Source organism: Nesoenas mayeri, assembly GCF_963082525.1.
Source record: "Nesoenas mayeri genome assembly, chromosome: 2".
NCBI classification, from domain to species: domain Eukaryota; kingdom Metazoa; phylum Chordata; class Aves; order Columbiformes; family Columbidae; genus Nesoenas; species Nesoenas mayeri.
Genome location: NC_137543.1, coordinates 87,551,087 through 87,569,679, shown reverse-complemented (window position 1 = coordinate 87,569,679; position 18,593 = coordinate 87,551,087). Strand labels below are relative to the sequence as shown.

The window sequence follows — 18,593 nt, the reverse complement described above, 5'->3', positions numbered from 1 at the left end:
ACTTGCATTTTCAGCTGTCTGCATGATATTACAGGCACAGAACAGCAGAAAACAGGGGAACTGGGGACAGAGACTATCTGGGAGAAAGAATAAACTTTGTCTTGTATTCACATTTGCACATGCTTAAGCCCCATATTAGTACTGAGCTGCACATATGTACAAGTGAATAAACAAACCAGCAAGAGGGATGGCATTCACAGAAGATGTGGAATAATGTAAAACCTGAAATGCCTTAATGGAGTGCTTTCTACATTAAATTAAAGAATCAGACATCATTAACACTTTAAAAAGTGATCATCAATTCACAGTTTGTATTTCTGGCTGCATTATGGAGCAAATGAAATACATTGCGCAACACATATGAATAAGTGAATAAGCTATTTAATTCCCCATAAATGACACTGAAAAGTCCTTTAAGCCTTGTCAAATTTCATAAGACAACTGTGGAGCAATATTAATTTGAGGAGTCTTAAATGGTCACTGCATTTAAAACTTTTCATATGTTTCAACTTGTTCTGAGCTTACCAACGCTGGATCAGCCAGCAACGCAAACTCGATCCATGACAGTAGATACCTGATCGAGCATAAAACCTTAATGGTAGAAACAGACTTATGCATCAATTTTTTCAAGTAGCTTAAGCTGCAGAGTAAATTTTGCCAGATCGACACATTCCACATCGCTATGGTAACTCCAAGATGGAACTAAGAGCCTTAAAGTAATTCATTGTATCAAGCACTAAATTGTAAGCATCTAACCTATCAGCCTCATTTTGCTCTTGCAAGTGCCTCTTGTGCTTGCTCTCAGATGTTCTTACTCAATGAGATCTCCTCAATTTTCAAAGTTGGTGTGTTCTGGAAATAAGTTCTCAAACCATCATCAAATGAAAAGTTAAGTAAAGCCACTAGAATAGAATTGCCCTGACAGCTTGAAGGTTAGTAGACTTAAAAATTACCCAGAAAAGCCATTCAATATGATCAGATAATACTTGTCTATGACAGGCAATTCAAACTAAATTGAAAACAGATTATCAATATATTTGTCTCCTTTATATTACTAACAAGCTATGGAAATTCATAGAAAGTATATGAGCGTAAAAATCCTAAAGCTACTTGGAGGAAACTAACCTATGATTGCTGGCCAAGAACCGCAGAAAAAAAATTAACCAATCATGATATATATAAAACAAATACTTTGCAGATACACTGTAGTAAAAAGATATAACCCTCACTACCATGACAGAAATACAGCAGAAGCTCATGAGAAGGATGAAATTACAAAGTGAAAATGGATAGTTCTTGCATCCTAGCACAGATATAAGACACTCACAAATAACTGAATTGGGTTAAGAGACAGGTATTGATACACCTGAGTAGATCTCAATTGAGAGACATGCCGATAACAAACCTGCTTCTGTGCGGAGGGCCTTACTGCCTAGACCGTCTCAGGTACCACCCAAATTAGTTGAAAGAATTAAGTCGGCCCTGCACAAAGCTATTTGAATGTTGGTGCAGTGAATACTGAGCTCCAGGGGCGTATGACCTTGGAGAAATCATCAAACCCAGCCTGGATCCCTATATACGTGCAGCGTGCCTGAGCTACCAGAGCTTCCCGAAACAAAAAAGCTAAATGGAATCATTGCATAGAAGCAGTTCTTCCAGCTCGAGACTCCAGCTGGCTTCAGCAGAAATCAGAAAGCATCAACAGCATCACATGAACTCTGTATGCTTGATGTTGCAGCACTGCATTTCCCAAAGCGAATCAACTAACTTGCATTACAAGGATTTTTTCATTCTCTACAGTGATGCAGTTTTCTGTTATAATTTTGTTGGACGACGGAGTATATATCAACCTAGTCATTAAATGGCTGTCTTTGCTAAGGGATTACTTAAAGTGTAGAGATAATACTCATTTTAATTGTCAAGCGCTGTGTCTCTCAGTTTTCTTCATATTTCAATTCTAGTATGTTCCCCTTTCCCTGATTTCTACTTTTATTTCAGGACAGTACTAAATTTTCCAGTGAAGTTTTAACAATGTATGTCCACATGGATTATATAAAGAATTAAAAACAAACAAACAAACAACTAGAGACAAAAACATCTATGAGGAGAGGCTGAGAGAACTGTGGCTGTTCAGCCTGGAGAAGAGCAGGCTCAGGGGGAAATCTTATCAATGTGTATAAATACATGAAGGAAGGGTACAAAGATGATGGAGCCAGGCTCTTCTCAGTGGTGCCCAGTGACAGGTCCAGGGGCAATGCGCACAAACTGAAACACAGGAGGTTCCCTCTGAACATCAGGAAACACTTTTTCACTGTGAGGGTGACTGAGTGCTGGCACAAGTTGCCCAGAGAGACTGTGGGTTTCCATCCATGGAGATAAACAAAAGCCAATCTGGACACAGTCCTGGGCAACCAGCTGTAGGTGGCCCTGCCTGAGCAGGGCTTGTTGGCCAAGATGACCTCCAGAGGTCCCTTCCAATCTCAACCATACTTTGATTCTGTGATTACTTTTGCAATAATTTCTCTTACTCCAACAAATGACAACACAGCTGATAGTGCTCTCTCTCCTCTCCAACACCAAACCAAGATGAAAAAGTACTTGTCATATAAATGAGAATTTTTTATTCTGTGAGTTTTTACGTAACAGTATTTCCTTCAATTCAACAGCAAAGTAATCACTTGCATCTCCTTCATGCAGCATTATATTGCAGGAAGGGAGGAAGTAAATGGCCTCTCCCCTATGGTACACCAGGGGAGAGTTTAGTATTTCTCAAGGGCTTTTTCAGCTTGGTCTGTCTTGAAAACAAAACCAAAAACTTTAGGGTGTGTTTTTTTGTGTGGTGTTTTGGGTTTTTTTTTTGTCCAAACTCAATATACTTTGTGCTATGTATCAGGCATGTGCATCATAAATAAAAATAGAAGGCCTACAAGCTTTACTGAATCACTCAAAGTTTTAGCCTACGCTAGTGGAGAATTCAACTCAGTTTCTCAAACCTGCCTATTTGCAATACACTAGAAAACCAAATACAAGTAATACATTGAAGATGAAGAATTATGACTTTGAACATACAACAGCATAAGGTTTTATGTCTTATCTTCATATACTGATAGGAAGGAGACTTCTGATACTATATTTTACATAGTTCCATATATATATACACATATGAAAATTACCTAACTCAGAATTTGTAACAAATCTTAGTTTAGTTTGAAAGTATGAGGACTTCCTAAAAAATATATTTTTCCATATTTTCATTAATTCTGAGCTTATAGAACACAGAAGCCTCGTATTTACAAATTTTAAAGAAACAGAGATAACTGTGCATATGGATCAGCTTCCAACACAGCTGATATCAATACCTATTTGACCACAACTTGCTTGCAAACACTAGGCAAATCTTTTGGTATCACGCAATGAATCTCATGTAAAATTTCCAGCAAGCACTCTAATTTACAAGTCACATCTTCAATCAAGAAAAAGATCATTCTCAGAGGTAGAAAAGCTACAGAAAGCTCAATATACCCTACACAGGATTGAAATGATGTATAGAAGAGCTTAAAGAAGCTTCCAGTGGTTGGTTCTGAAATGCAAAGCTCTAGCTAATCTTGTTGTTTTCCTCCTTCTCTCCCCACCTCTCCACAACCAAAAAACAAACAAACAAAGAAACCAAACCAAACCCAAATAAAACCCAAACTCTCCTTAACAACAAAACTGTTAGGAGGAAATACATGCTGCGTCAGCAGAAAGCCTACTTGCTTTGCTGAAGCTTCCAACCAAGACCTGGTTAAATTCACATGGAATTGTGAACTAGCTACAGTGCCTATGTGCAGAGGTTCACTTCTGTCTTCCCCAACACAGTAAAGTAACAATAACTCTGGCACAGAAACAGAACAGAAAGTCAGGACTAAAGCAGCTAAATTCCCCATAGCATAACTGCAAACATCCTAAGAGAACAAGAACATAAAAATAACTTACTACAAGGTAAAATATAATGTGGACATACGGTACGCTTGCTATTCAGTTGTAACTTCATAGTAGCCTGCCTAGTAGAAGCAGCTATTAGTCTGTCCTTCTTTGCTCAGTGTCACCCTTATCACATGCTACTTTAACTTGTTATTTCTTTATGTAGTTATACCCTTGTGGGGACTAATCTGTCTTCTGAACTACCTACAATAACATCCCAAATCACCCCAACACAGACACCAAACAATGGTTAAACTATCCACTTATCCATCAGAAACAGCTTCCGGCAGACCTGGTTTCACTCATTTTACAACACCAAGAGCTGCAGAAGTTGTAAACTAGGAAGATCTTAAGCTATGAAGTGCATCTCACGGAAAACTTCTCAGAAATACCACTGATGGTAAAACAGGGAGGGGTTTAAAGAAGTCACAACTGCAGAAGGTTTAGCTGTCTTCTCTACCAGTAACTTCAGAGGGCTACAAAAACTCTCAGGTTTCACGCAGGAATTACTGTTTTCTGGGAGGTCTGCAGGGGCCTTGGCTCCCCTTTCCTTCAGTGTTACAAACAAACCTCTTGCTCGTGTTTCCTGTACTTCCTTTGAAAAGACAACACTCAGTCTCTCTCATCTGCCAATAGCAACAGCTTTGATTACCTCTTTATCTGCACTTTTCCATCCTGTCCTTACTAATAAGAGCCCCTTTCCCAAATCAGGTAGTAAAACCACTGTTTTGCCCCTAAGTTGTCATTCTACCTCACTGCAGCTGGAGCAGTAGCCAACAAGACTATATATTTTTGCTTACTTTAACAAAGTAACAAATGAAAGACTTCGGTTGACAATAACAAAAGCCGGAACAAACCAAGAATTAGTCATTCGAACAGCTGAAGTTGTCTTCTTCCTAATTTACTCTTATTTAGACTGCCATTTAAGCTGAGCTATAATGAACTGTTTTGAGGTAGCCCCGTTCTGCTACATATTCATACAAACCAAAAATCTGGTGAAATGCTGATCATGACAAGGGCTGGCACATAGTCACAATCTGTGTAACTCTGTATTGAGAGCTGTTACCAAGACATCCCTTTCTCACAAAAGCATAATCAATATGCTCTTTCCACATGGCTTCTTCCAGTAGCACCCATCTGAATTTCAAAAGCTATATGCAAAACAGAGATACTTCACAATATCTGAACCAACAACAACAAAAAAAGAATCCCAAACCGTAAGCAGAGCCAGGAACTTACTACGAAGAAATAACAATGCTTTATGCTTTTGTACTCAAAGATTAGCTTAATATAACTGGAATCAAGTCCCCAGGAAGTTACAAATTACTTTATTTTGGAAATAACTAGAAAAAAAATAATCTCCTGAAAAACATAAATGTAGCATAAATGTTCAAACCCCTTCTTTATGATTTTCATTACAGCTATTTCAAATTTTGACAATGTTGAGCTTTTGTAGCCATAAGGAAAAATAAATGGCAGACCTTAAAGCTAGTTCTAACAGTGTAAGCTGCATCCCTTCAGGAAAGGGCACTCACCAAACACAGTAATCGAAGAGCATCTTAATAATCACATCAAAAAAAAATAGTAAAAAAAAAAAGATTTTTCACCCACTATGCTTAAGCTTGAATTATAGTCATGTGTATACATGGGGAAAACATTTGAGGCTCAGGAATAGGGATGAGACATTTAAGCCACAGTTTTATTTCTCAATTTCAAGCATCTCATTTTGTACTGTACTAGCTTATGCAAAGATGATCGGGAATAGGACACAAATTTAATTTAAATACACAGGTGCAAACCAAAACCTTGTAAGATATCTGGAATACTGTATGAAGGAGGGACTTCCAAACCATACCACTCACATAAGTAGCATTAGAAAAATGCTATCAAAATGGTCTAGCAGATGTGGAGCTACTGCTATTGAAACCAATGGAAGAAGCTGTAACAGACATTTGGAGGATCAAGCAGAGATACAGGACATGAAGGATGACTGTACAGAAGTGCTGTGCATCTAAAGAAACAGTGCTGATGTCTTCACAAAGTGAATTTGCTTCAAACTAGATGAGCAAAGTTGCTAGACATTACGTACATTTCCATATTTTTCATTACCATGTATCTTAATGTCTGTTCCCAGCTGTGACGTTACTGCTGCTGGAAAATGGAAGGGTGTTTTTCCAAAAAACTATGAAATCCCAGTCATCTGACTATCATTTGCTTCTGTAGCCAAGTGCTCTGAAGCATGGTTCAAAGACAAAGCAGCTTCTAAGTCACTAGCTGACCACATGATGCTAGTTGTTTAAATCCTATGATACTTCATTAAAATGTCTTTATAGCAGCAGTCTCTAAAGAGAAAGGTAAGAAAAACCAAAATAAATTTCAGCATGCACACTTATATTTCAGCCTGCTTAAAAGATCCTGAGAAGTGCCAATGAACACTGAAATTCTCCCATTCTGTAGAGGAACGCTCAGTACCAAGCTCTCCATTGCTCCATGGCAAGCCTCAGGCAGCATTCCAAACATACTTGACATTCAATAAGAATCACCAGTCTCACTTTCTCTGCATCCTCTCAAATTATCAGAAATCTCAGTTACAACCATAGAAATTGAAACAACCGAGGTCAGGGAAGAGCAGGTGGAAAGCTAGTGCTAAGAACGAATTCCACCTTTACATATCGACAAAAATGAAGAACTTTTTTTAAAATCTGACCACATTAAACATTTTTTTCACTGAAGCATAAAATTCAAGTCACCTTGAAATTACAATCATACCAAATTCCACTGCTTTCTACATCAATAGTTTCTATGAAGAAAACAATCAGTTTATTCTCAAATACCTTTTGGCATGTTAAAGCAAGAGAAGGTACTTCTCACATACATTCTCTGCAAATCTACATGTAAGAATCCAAGAATGCAGACAAAACAGACTGCACCTCTCAAGAGAACTGAACTTTTAAACTAACTTAGAAAACTATTCAGACTTACCATTGGATCTGATCTGCAGCTTAGCCCTCTAAATCCAATAATACCAGATGCTTAAGAGGAAAGTAAAAAAACTCTTGCAAAGACCATGTAATTTTCAGCCCATCAGAGTCTTCTGCAATCTATTTTGTAACATTTGGAAACTACCTTAAATACAGAGGCATGAGACTATCAGCCTTTGTTGACATTAAGCAGCATCAGGCTGAAGAGCACTGAGACAATCACTAGCTCCATGCTAGACTCCAGACTGCAAGGAAGTCTAACAGCAATAAGTTAAAAAGATCTACTTGAGTTATAAAAAAAATACATTTTTTTAATTGTTCTGGTTCTGTCACATTTCAATGTCACTCAGCATGAATTGCCTTTCAAATCCTTGTTGAGACAAAAAAAACCTTTGAAAAGCATACTCTCATCTGTTGTAGATATCAGATTTCAAGACGCACTTAACCTTTAACCTAAGGTCTAGCATGATATTTATTTTTACCACACCTCAGTATTATTAAACTGCTCCAAAATATGTTTTAGTCCCCCTCCTCTCTCTCTCTCTCCCCCCTGCCTCCTTTCTGCTTTTTTTAATAGTAATGTCCCATCATCATCTATCCTTCAGCAGGTCAGCACAACAATCATTAAGATGTTCTCACATATAAACTGGTCTAGAATTCCAATAGATGATTTTTTTGCATGCATAACAGCACAGTTACACAGGCTGCTGTTTTTCTAATTCTACAGTATGCACATTATCAATAACTGGAAACAATATATCATGTTAACGGGAAAAGAGAATGTTTAATCAATTGGATGAATTGACTGGAATCCCCAAGGAAGCTGCTTTTAATGAAATGGAAATTTATGTCAGTTCAGAGCATTGAATCATGACTTTTTCCAACATTCACCAATCCTATGATGAAGAAGACCACACTGAAGCCCTCAATTGGACAAAGCCAAGTGTGAAAGTCTAAGTATTCATAAACAAGATAACCAGAATATAAACAACACAGCATGAATTACAAAAAAATTCTAGACCATTTAAAAAAGATATTGAAAAGCAATAACAAGTTGAAAGTTTAGATGTCTCCTATTATCCTAGACATCTAGATACTACCAGTTATTTCCAAATTTTAAGTCTAGCTGCATGTCTTCTCAACAGTAGAATCTTTTTTTAATCAACAAACAGAAATACAGAACTATTTACAACATACCTTTAGGTGCCTTAGAAAGCACACATACATAAATAAACCTTTCAACTGTCTGCTAAACACACCTTCCATGTCAATATCATACCATGAGTTCATTAAGTCTTCACATGTCAGGTGGTTGGGCAGCTTCTCTCTCAAAGTCACTTGAAGAAGCTACTTCATTTTTAGAACTCAATGCTTCTTGGCAGTAACACTGACAATACACACAACTTTCTTCTAAGCCATCCAGTCCACTTTTGAAACACAAATGTTTTCAAGACCAGCTATGAGATGATTTTCCAAATACCTGTACCACTTTTTCTCCCAAAACCTCTAGTAACCTAGTACATTTCACACCTCACAACTCCAAATCCCACAATGGTTAGCCAAAGACTGCAGGCACTTGGTAAATATATGAGCATGAATTACAGGAAACAATTATTAGGTGTGCATGACATGTGAAACTCAGACCTATCCTTGGATGACTTAGCCATCCCAATGCATCAGCAAAAATAAGATGCTGGCTCCTCACACCCCAATTTTGACAGTGTTTAGACTTTAAATGTATGAGTCAGGGATTAAGAGTCAACTCCTTCTCCTAACAGCACAAGACTTATCTCTTAATAGCAGGCACTAGGGAAGGCACAAGAAATCCTAGGACAGCTAAAAATTAAGGTTGAAACTCCCAGCCCTCACATTTCTCCCACATTAGGCACACGCGTGACCTTCACAGAAAGACTGAGGCTCCATACAACACATGACCGGGACCAGGGTAACCGCGGTCCTGGCATCCCATCTCCTCTGCCCCGGCGGCCCCGCACCTGCAGCCTCTCCCCGTCCCGCACGCCGGTCACAGAACACAAAAAGCGACGCAAACCGCCTCCCCCGCGACACGCACAGGGAAGGGCCGCCCCGGGAAAAACCCCCGCTCCCCGCAGCCCCCTCCAGCACCGCCCGCCGCTCCCGCCTCCCTCTCCCCTGGGCCGGGTCACTTACTGAGCTGCCCGGAGCCGGGGTCCCTGCCGCCCGCTCCCCCGAGCACGCTGCCGCCCAGGCCGCCCAGGGCCCCGCCGGCGGGCGGCGTGCCGCTCTGCCGCTCGAAGTTGCCCGGGTTGGAGAAGAAATCGCGAAGCCGGGGCAGCTCCCGGCCGCTCTCCAGCAGCTCCGTGTGCAGCTCCAGCGCCGTCAGCAAGAACTGGTCCCGCAGGAGCTGCGCCGCTATCGCGTCCATCGGCACCCGCGGCGGCTCCCCCGCGCCGGGGCCCGAACCGGCCCCGCCGCCCGCCCCCGCACCGCCGCTGCCATCGCCCGGCGCCGCCGCACGGAAACCTGGCAGCTCCTCGGGGCTCCCCGCGGCTCCTGCCGCCTCCTGCTGCTGCCGCGGGTACGCCGGCCCGCCCGGCTCGTTGCTGCTGCTGCTGCCGCCGCCGGGCCTGGACTCCTCGGGCTCGTCCTCCTCGGAGTCGCTGAGGAAGGGGTTCACGCTGGTGCCCCCGCCCGTCGCCGCCATCTTACAATCCAACACGGCACGACCACCGCCGAGGCGCTACCGCGGCAAAGGCTGCGCGGAACCGCCGCCGCAGCCAGTTCTGGCGGAGCCGGGGCCGCTGCCAGCCCCTGCGCTGCTGCGGGCGCTGCCGCCGGCAGCAACACCGACTCCCGCCCGCCTCCTCCGCCGCCGCCTCCCACCGGCCCCACTACCGCTTCCGGATCCCCGCACTCGCGAGAGCTCCCCCAGCCAACCGCGAGCGGCGCCCCGGCACTCAGACCCGCCCCCTCCGCGCGGGAGCCGGGCAGCAGCTGGGGGCGGGGCCTGAAGGAACGGCAGGTGCCTTGCCGAGGGGCGTGGCTTGAGGGCCACGCCCGGGCGGGGGGCGTGGCCAGGGAGAAGGAACTTCCAGGCGGAAGTGGAAGTTGCCGGGGTTCGTGATGGGGGAGATGAGTGAGTTCTGGCGCTTGCGCACTGAGCGCTTCCCGCAGGGGCAGGGGGGCGGCAGCTGCTGGGCCGGGTACCTGGCGCTCGGTCTCTCATGGCGGGGCCCTTTATTGCGGGGTTGGGCGCAGGACTGCGCCTTCCGGCCTCTGGAGAGCTTTGGCTAGTCTGGGGGCCTTGCGGCGGCCACCCAGCCTGTGGCTTAAGGGCGTCGCTGGGGTGGGAGTGGTGCGGGGCTCGGCTTCCGTGCCCGAGATGGTGCCCAGGCCGCTGGGCACCCGCCGGCTGTCTCGATGCCCGGGTTGTGTCGGCTGGAACCGTGTGGGGCCTCTGGGCCATGCGGGTTCTTGGGAGAGCTGAGCCCTGTGCCCCCAATGGGCGTGAGCATCAGCTATGCTTGATAGGCCTGGAGTTAGGGGGGTGTTAATAAGTTGTGGATCTGGAAGCATGTCGCTTTCACTCTTAAAAAAAGAGTGTAAAGGTTTTACCTGGCAAGAAACTTGAAGCCAGAATGTAGCAACCGGTGATACTTGCTACTGTGGAAAATTTGGCTCGCTAGAAATGACACAAAACAGGGTTAGCATTGGTTTCTGCGGTTTCTTTGAAAAAATTGTCCAGTTCTATTTGCACTGTACTGATAGGAGTTCTGGTTGCATAAAGCTGATTGACTAGGAATTATTAGAGAGCTTTGGGGCTGAACCTTAGGAATAAAAAGTGAATTTATAACGTTTAGAAGAAGGGACAGGCTACTCAGGAGGACTACAAAGATACCATGAAGTTATGCAGGGAGAAAATTAGAAGCGCCAAAGCTTAACTAGAACTGAAACTGGCTGTTGCTGTAAAAGGGAACAAAAAATGCTTCTATAAATACATCAGCAACAAAAGAAGGGCTAAAGAGAATCGCCACCCTCTGGTGGATGTGGGTGGGAATATAGTGACAGAAGATGAGGGAAAGGCTGAGGGGTTAAATGCCTTCTTTTCCTCAGTCTTTAATAGTAAGACCAGTTATGCCTCAGGTACCCAGCCCCCTGAGCTGGAAAACAGGGATGGGGAGCTGAATGAAGTCCCAGTAATCCAAGGGGAAATAGTTAGTGACCTGTTACACCACTTGGACACACACAAGTCTATGGGGCCAGATGGGATCCACCCAAGAGTTCTGAGGGAGCTGGTGGAGGTGATCACCAAGCCGCTTTCCATTATCTTTCAGCAGTCCTGCTGAACTGGGGAGGTCCCAGTTGACTGGAGGTTGGCAAATGTGACACCCATCTATAAGAAGGGCTGGAAGGAGGATGTGGGAAATTACATGTCTGTCAGTTTGACCTTGGTGCCAGGGAAGGTCATGGAGCAGCTCATCTTTAGTGACATCACGTGGCACATACAGAACAACCAGGTGATCAGGCCCGGTCATCATGGGCTTATGAAAGGCATATCCTGTGTGACCAACCTGATTGTCTATGACAAGGTGACCTGCTTAGTGAATGAGGGAAAGGCTGTGGATGTTGTGTATTTAGACTTCAGTAAAGCCTATGACACCATATCCCACAGCATTCTCCTGGAGAAGCTGCAGCTCATGGCCTGGATGGGTGAACTCTGCGATGGATAAAGAACTGGCTGGATGGCCGGGCCCAAAGAGTTGTGGTGAATGGAGCCAAATCCAGTTGGTGGCCGGTCATGAGTGGTGTTCCCCAGGGCTCAGTATTGGGGCCAGTTCTGTTTAATCTCTTTATCAATGATCAGGACAAGGGGATCAAGTGCACCCTCAGTAAGTTTGCGGATGACACCAAGTTGGGTGGGAGTGTTGATCTGCTGGAGAGTAGGAAGGCCATACAGATGGATCTGGACAGGCTGGATCATTGGGCTGAGGCCAATTGTATGAGGTTTAACAAGGCCAAGTTCCGGGTCCTGCACTTGGGTCACAACAACCCCAGGCAGCGCTACAGGCCTGGGGAAGAGCAGCTGGAAAGCTGCCTGGGGGAAAAGGATCTGGGAGTGTTGACTGACAGCTGGCTGAACATGAGCCAGCAGTGTCCCCAGGTGGCCAAAAAGTCCAAGAGCATCCTGGCTTGTATCAGCAATACTGCGGCCAGCAGCACTAGAGAAGTGATCGTCCCCCTGTACTTGGTGCTGGTGATACCCCACCTTGAATCCTGTGTTCAGTTTTGGGGCCCTCATGACAAGAAAGACATTGAGGTGCTAGAGAGAATTCAGATGAGGATGATGAAGATGGTGAGGGGTCAGGAGCCTAAGTTTGATGAGGAGCAGCTGAGGGAACTGGGGCTGTTTAGCCTGGAGAAAAGGAGGCTGAGGGGAGACCATATCTTTCTCTACAGCTACCTGAAAGGAAGTTGCTACTTGAGAGAAGAGACCAACACCCTCTATGCTACAAGTGATGAGAGGAAATGGCCTCAAGTTGCGCCAGGGAAGGTTGAGATTGAATATTAGGAAACATTTCTTCATGGAAAGGGTTGTCAGGCACTGGAACAGGCTGCCCAGGGAAGTGGTGGAGTCACCATCCCTGGAGGGCTTTGAGAGATGTAGAGATGAAGTTCTTAGGGACGTGGTTTAGTGCCAGAGTTAGGCTATGGTTGGACTTGATGATCCTAAGGGTCTCTGCCAACAAAAATGATTCTGTGATTTGCTTTACTTAGAGCAAAATTTGGGCTGAAATCATTGCAGTAAAATAGTGACAACATTTTGCACTGATACTGAAAATTTGTGTGTGACCGTTCTGCAAATAGGTTAAAAGTGAATCAAGACTGTATGTATAGTATTGAAAGTTGACTGGCTTTTCTAGTATTACTTGATCTAGAAGAAATATGCAGTACATTGACCTCAAACTTCTCCATTCATAATATGTGAGTGCACCATAAAAGACTAGTTTTTTCCTTCTGTTTTCATTTTGAATAAATTTTGGTAAACAATTTGCATTGTCCTGTAATAAACTTTTTTTTTTTTTTTTTTAATAATTGTTTTATGTTGTTGATATTATACAAAAGAAAGTAAGTAGTGGAGTGTGAACTGGTTGTAGCAGAAACAACTATGGTTGTTTATGCTAGGAGTTGGAACTACATGATTTCTAAGGTCCTTTCCAACCCAACCCATTCTATGATTCTACGGTAAAATGCAGATATACTGAAAATTGTTTGAATTTCCACTCAGACCACAATTAATATGAGAACAAAAATATCTATTTGTTGGTGTTCTGTTGGAATTAGGAGCCCTTAAAGAATTATTGTGCTTTTTCCTTTCATTTCTGGACAGTGAAAGCATGTTAAGTACAAACTTGGTAGTATTTGATATGCTCTTGTGCTTCTTCCCATAAAATGGAGAGAAAAAAACTTACTGATGTCCTATAGCAGCCTCTAGTGGCCATCGGCAATCTTTACATGTGTGCCTTGAAGTTTAAACATAGTTCAAACACTAAATTCTACTTTTCTTTTAAGGGACTAATTTCTGACGACTTATGTGTGCTGTTGCAGTAAGGACTAACTTTTTTCACCCTTCCTCACCTAAGATAATGTAAAAGTATTCCTCTGTTCATTTAGGTTTATATAAGTGACAGAAATATTTATAGATAATGCTCAGTTGCACCAAAATAAGGTATGAATGGCTGGGGTAAAGTTAGCACAGCTCAAATATGTATTCCAGAGCAGAAGAATATAGGGAGAAAAATGTGCTTTTAACAATATGCTTGAAAAACGTTTCTTATGTTACACCAAATGCATATTGTTTTGAGAGACCTAAGAAAGGAAAAAAAACTGATAAGGAAAGTATAGTACCTTGGTGGATATGTGAGGCAGAAAAAGATGCATAAGCTCTGGAAACAAAGCATTATATAGGGGTGCTAGAGGCTGACAGCAATAAATTATTTTTTCTTTGTTAACTTGGTAGTCATTCTGAGAGAGGCAGATTGTGCATCAAACTCTGTCTCTTACTGGACTTAATGTTTCCTTCTAACTTTTAAAGGACTCAAGTTCTATATCTGAAGAACAACATACCTAAATACATCTCAGAAAGCTTGATTTCTAAAAACAGGTCTGTCAAGCCAAGTATTCAAAGTACGAGGAGCCTGTAGAAAAAAAAAAATCAGAGTTTTTTGGAGGTGATGGTATATACATTTTTCAGTCTATGCATGTTTTTTTCATGAACTTTTGAACTTTCTATTCTTGAGATGGAAAATAAGTAGAAAGATTTCACTATTTGCTTTTAGTGTGTTGATTTTGGTAGGGGTGTTAAATCTTGAATTAATGCTTGAAAGTTTAATGAACATATGACCAGTTTTGGGTTCCCTCTATGCTGCTTGGTGGGGCCATGTGTGTGTAAAGTGTGATGTCTTTCTGTGCTACTTTGGTGCAGTGTCAACTGCTCTCACAGTGAGTTGAGCTATAAAAGGTTTTCTATTTCAGCTCCTACAGATAAGGTTAATTTCATTTAAAAAAATCCTTTTAGGTCCATATTATTTTTTTTTTTATGTTCTGAATACATGAAATGTGTGAATTAATGTGCTCTAATGAGTCCTACAGTGAAGCGGAGTAGGTTTTTCATCTGATTTGAGTCCCAGTCAAGGCATAGGAAACAAAATAATGGAGGAAAATATGAAGCAAGTCAGATTTCTGCTTTAAAATAATGCAGATCTGTGAGTTCTGCCAACTCTTGCTTAAATCTTCCTGCAAAATTGAGCTACCTGAAACAATCTTTTTCCATGTGTGTTTACTTAAGACTAACTTTTACCCCATTTCAAAAGAAACTTTGCAGGAGTTATGATTTTTATGTTTATTATTATTATGTTTATTTCTATTTACTTTTATGTATTTTCAGTGCTTTGTAAACTCCCTAAGCTCAATAATATTTTGATATTCTGCAGGAGCTGAATAATCCAAATGTTGAGACTCATAATGTCGGTAGTTTATGCTTCAAAACCTCTGCTGTTTCTCTGAAATTTTATCTGCCTTTCCAACTGACGAAAAGGGAGAACCACTTAAAAGTTGGAAAAGTTAAAAATGCTTTACTAATGCTACTAATAAATAGGGAAAATAATACAAAATATACAAAACCAATCTTGAATTTCCCAGTGTAATGCAGTGGTGGAGCTGGTGCTGCTCCAGTGCTGCAGTGCAGGTACCTGGAGGTCCTGGGCTGGACTCTGCAATAAACTGAAACTGGGTTCAGGGATGCAGGGACTGTAGCCAGGCCTAGGATCACAAGCAGAACAGGCAGGGTCCTCTTCAGGTATCAGCCACGGTCAAAGAGCCTGAGATTCTTGTGGTTTCCTGCTTTTATAGGATGTATGATGTGTATGAGCTGGATTACTTAGTTGGTCAGTTTTAGTCACCTGTTCTGTTCGCCCTTACTTGCAAGTACTCCCCCCTCACTTATGGGACGTGCAAAATTTATCAGTGACCTTGACTGCCAGAGCAATAAGTCTAAAGCTGAGCCTCTTCTGCATACCATTGCTACTGTTATCAGCTCTGGAGCAAACAGTGTCAGAAAAACATGCAGCCAACTTCAGGAAAGTACAGTTACTTAGAAGAACTTACCTGAAAGGAAGATTCACTAAAAGATAACTGGTCTCGTTTTAAACAAAACCAGGACACCATTAATATGATAATGTCCCATGAAGTCAGATGAGGACCTGAATTAAACAAAGCAACCACCCCAAATCCCTTTGAATCGATTTTTGGCTGTGTTTTCCTACCTCTAAAACTGTTGTTTTAAAGCATTACTGTGGACAGTGGATATTTGGAAGCCTACTGTCAAAAATACATTGAGTAAATGCACTTGGAGCTGAAGGAGTACTGTAGAAAACTTGTTCGAGCTTCACCATGTGTATATTATGTCTTTGTGAGAATGAATAGAGAGAAAAAAATGCTGTTACAATTGAGTGAGGAGACATGATTTGGGAATAAAAGATAAGACCTTTTATGGCACCATAGACACTAGAGTACTGAATTGCTTGGGCTTCGTTCACCCTAATCTGGAAGACAGAGTGCATTGTCTGAAAGTGCAGGCTGCACAGAAGGCTGTTGTGGAGGAGAAGAGACCGCTGTGTCCAAGATGGTCTGCCTTGCCTTGCCGTGGTGAGGGACAGTGTAGGTGGGGAGGGGAAACGGTGTGCTGAAGTATGAAAACAATAATTTTTGAGTTCTCAGGTTTAAAGATAAAAAATTCAACTGAAAAGCTGTTTTACCTGAATTTGTTAATGTGACTTTTATTGAAGCTTTGTGGAGGTCAAGACAATTACGGTTTGACATTGGAAAGGTCTTATTTATTTCTGTCACTGCAGAAGCATGGACCAAGTTGCACAGATGTTGCTGTACTAACTTCATGCCTCTGCTCTGTGGTTTTGAAGGTTGCCTGCTTCACCTTATTCCTATTAAAGTTAGTATTTGCACATAGTCTGGTTTTGTTCGTTTTTGTGTTGTTGGTGTGGTATTTTTTGTTTGTTTGGTTTTAATTACATTTTCTTTGTACAGCCTGCTGTTCTTCACTCATGTTCAATTATAAGGGGAAAACACAAGAGATTTGAGCTAGCCTGTGAAGGTCATGAAATAAACTTTAGTGTTAATAAAAGGAATAGAAATAGTGTGAGATGTAGGCTTTGGAGAACAGAGTAGGAGTCCAAGGATGAGCTTTGAACATGCTGAGTTAGCACTGTTTTGGGAGGAGATGCAGTCCTGTCCTAGTACCAACACAGAGGTTTGTTTTGGGAATTAGACTAGGGAATTAAACTACGGCAAAGTTACATTTACTCTTCATTCCTGTTTTTCCCTTGAGGTTATTTTCAGTTGAATTCATTCTGCGGTCTTCTTGGCTGTGCACTTGTACAGATGGGTGTGCCAGACCAAGGAAGAGGTTGGGCATGGGAACAGGGGATGACAGGACAACTGTCTGCAGCTGTAATTGCTTTGTTTTCCTTGTAGCATTTGTGACTGTGAAGACCTCTTGTTCTTCTAACTGCTACTCTCATGTCAGCTATTTTTGATGCAAAAACTGATAAAATGTATTTTCCTTGCTGTTCTTACGTATTTTGGAAAACATGCTTTTAATGACGAGCAAATTCCTACAGATAGTAGGGGACAGGTGAGTTAACTGCTTTATAGGAGTGAATAGTGGGCTTTTTCTTTCATCTCAAAACTAGCTGTTTGTGTTTCCCTGAGAGCAGATACTAAGATGGGTGGACTTTGTGTTCCTGATGTGAAAGTGTATTTGATGTCTTTCTCGTAACAGTAACTGTCTACTCTTTGTAATCTTCCATTATACCTACTAGTGTTGTATTGCTCCCCTGCTTTTGCCAGCAGAGAGGTCAAGAAGCTACAAATGATTCTCCATTTTTGTGAGGAAGGCATAAAATGAGAATCAAAGAAATGTTGCTCCTGTTGTGTTCTCCAGATTTCTGGGTCTCTAAGTGTTTTCGTCTCGGTCTCTGAGCTCTTTTTCTACAGTGAAACTCTTTCCATCTGTTTTGCGGAATCTTTTGAGTGGTGAGGAGCTTTAATTTTGCATCAGCAGTGCACCATATTGCAAAGAGACAGAATACTGGTGGTTTCCAAGAATCCTTTCTTGGCTCTTTAATCATTAGTCAGTCACCAGCTGAAACATAAAGGTGCGTCATATAGAAATGAAAAGTGGCCTATCTTAAAAACATGTGTAAGATCACAGTGTTGCAACAGGTGTTTACAAGTGGACATATCATAAATGATAATGAATGTTAATCACTTTATTAGTAGAGATTGCTGTAGGAGCAAAGAGAACTTTTTTCTTAAGTGAATGGCTTTAGGCTGCAGTAACTGGTAATTTGAGTGGGTTTTATGTCTTCTGTACACTTAGGAAAATGCTCTCTATGTGAGTGTGCAACTTGCAACTGTGGCTGCTAGTGGAAGAGTTAAAGAGGAGGTGATCCCTTTGCATAAAGATTTCCTACTAGACCTCAAAGTATCCTTGGACAAATACTGTATATACTTACGTTACTACCTGAGAAGTTGAATGCTGTCTTGAAGTTGATATAGTCCATCCTTCTAGTACTTTTCTGCACTTTACAACTTGACAATTGCATTTTTTTTTTTTTAAATAATATGTTTCATTGGGCGATTGAAAGAATCGGAGATTTTGTTTCCCTTGTGCTTATTTATTTTCTGATGAAGCAATACTTCCCGACAGCGTGTTTTCTGGTGGGATTTCCCTGGGACTTGGTCTGCCGTGGTGCTGAGTACCAGGTCCCATCCATGCGCGCCATGGGCTCTGCAGGATCTGGAGCGGTTGCAGGACCCTGGAGAGCGCCCGCCTGCAGCGTGTTCGGGGCGTGGGGGCGGCTGCATGTCCCTGTGGTGAGGGACACTGCCTATCCCTGCCCCACAGGCTGCTCTGCTGGGCTGTGCTCGGCCTTCAAGTGTGGGGTCTAATGCGTCTGGATTGCTTTCCTTATGTATGTTCACCTCAGGCTTTAAATGAGTTTTTGTTCTCAGTGGGTGGTGTAACTTACCTCTGTCTGGGTCAACTTGGCAGCAAACTGGAGTTCTGTAGGTAAAGATATAAGATGTCAGTTA

General features: G+C 42.3%; 2 protein-coding genes across 9 annotated transcripts in view; one reads left to right on the top strand and one right to left on the bottom strand.

Moving 5' to 3' along the window:
* RELCH (RAB11 binding and LisH domain, coiled-coil and HEAT repeat containing) overlaps positions 1 to 9,795 on the bottom strand; it is an 81,556-nt gene extending 71,761 nt beyond the window's left edge. For all 7 annotated transcript variants that reach the window (XR_013921847.1, XM_080339682.1, XM_080339685.1 and 4 more), the window contains exon 1: positions 9,114 to 9,795. Coding sequence is in view for 6 of the 7 variants with exons in the window: in XM_080339682.1 (XP_080195808.1) it covers positions 9,114 to 9,627 (514 nt within the window). In the remaining variant the exon portion in view is untranslated. The remainder of the gene's footprint in view (positions 1 to 9,113) is intronic.
* Positions 9,796 to 10,005: 210 nt separating this feature from the next.
* Positions 10,006 to 18,593, top strand: part of PIGN (phosphatidylinositol glycan anchor biosynthesis class N) — a 105,340-nt gene continuing 96,752 nt past the window's right edge. Inside the window, exon 1 of one of the 2 annotated variants that reach the window (XM_080339888.1) lies at positions 10,006 to 10,059. The gene's annotated coding sequence lies outside the window, so the exon portion shown is untranslated. The remainder of the gene's footprint in view (positions 10,060 to 18,593) is intronic. The other variant, XM_080339889.1, reaches the window with a different exon arrangement.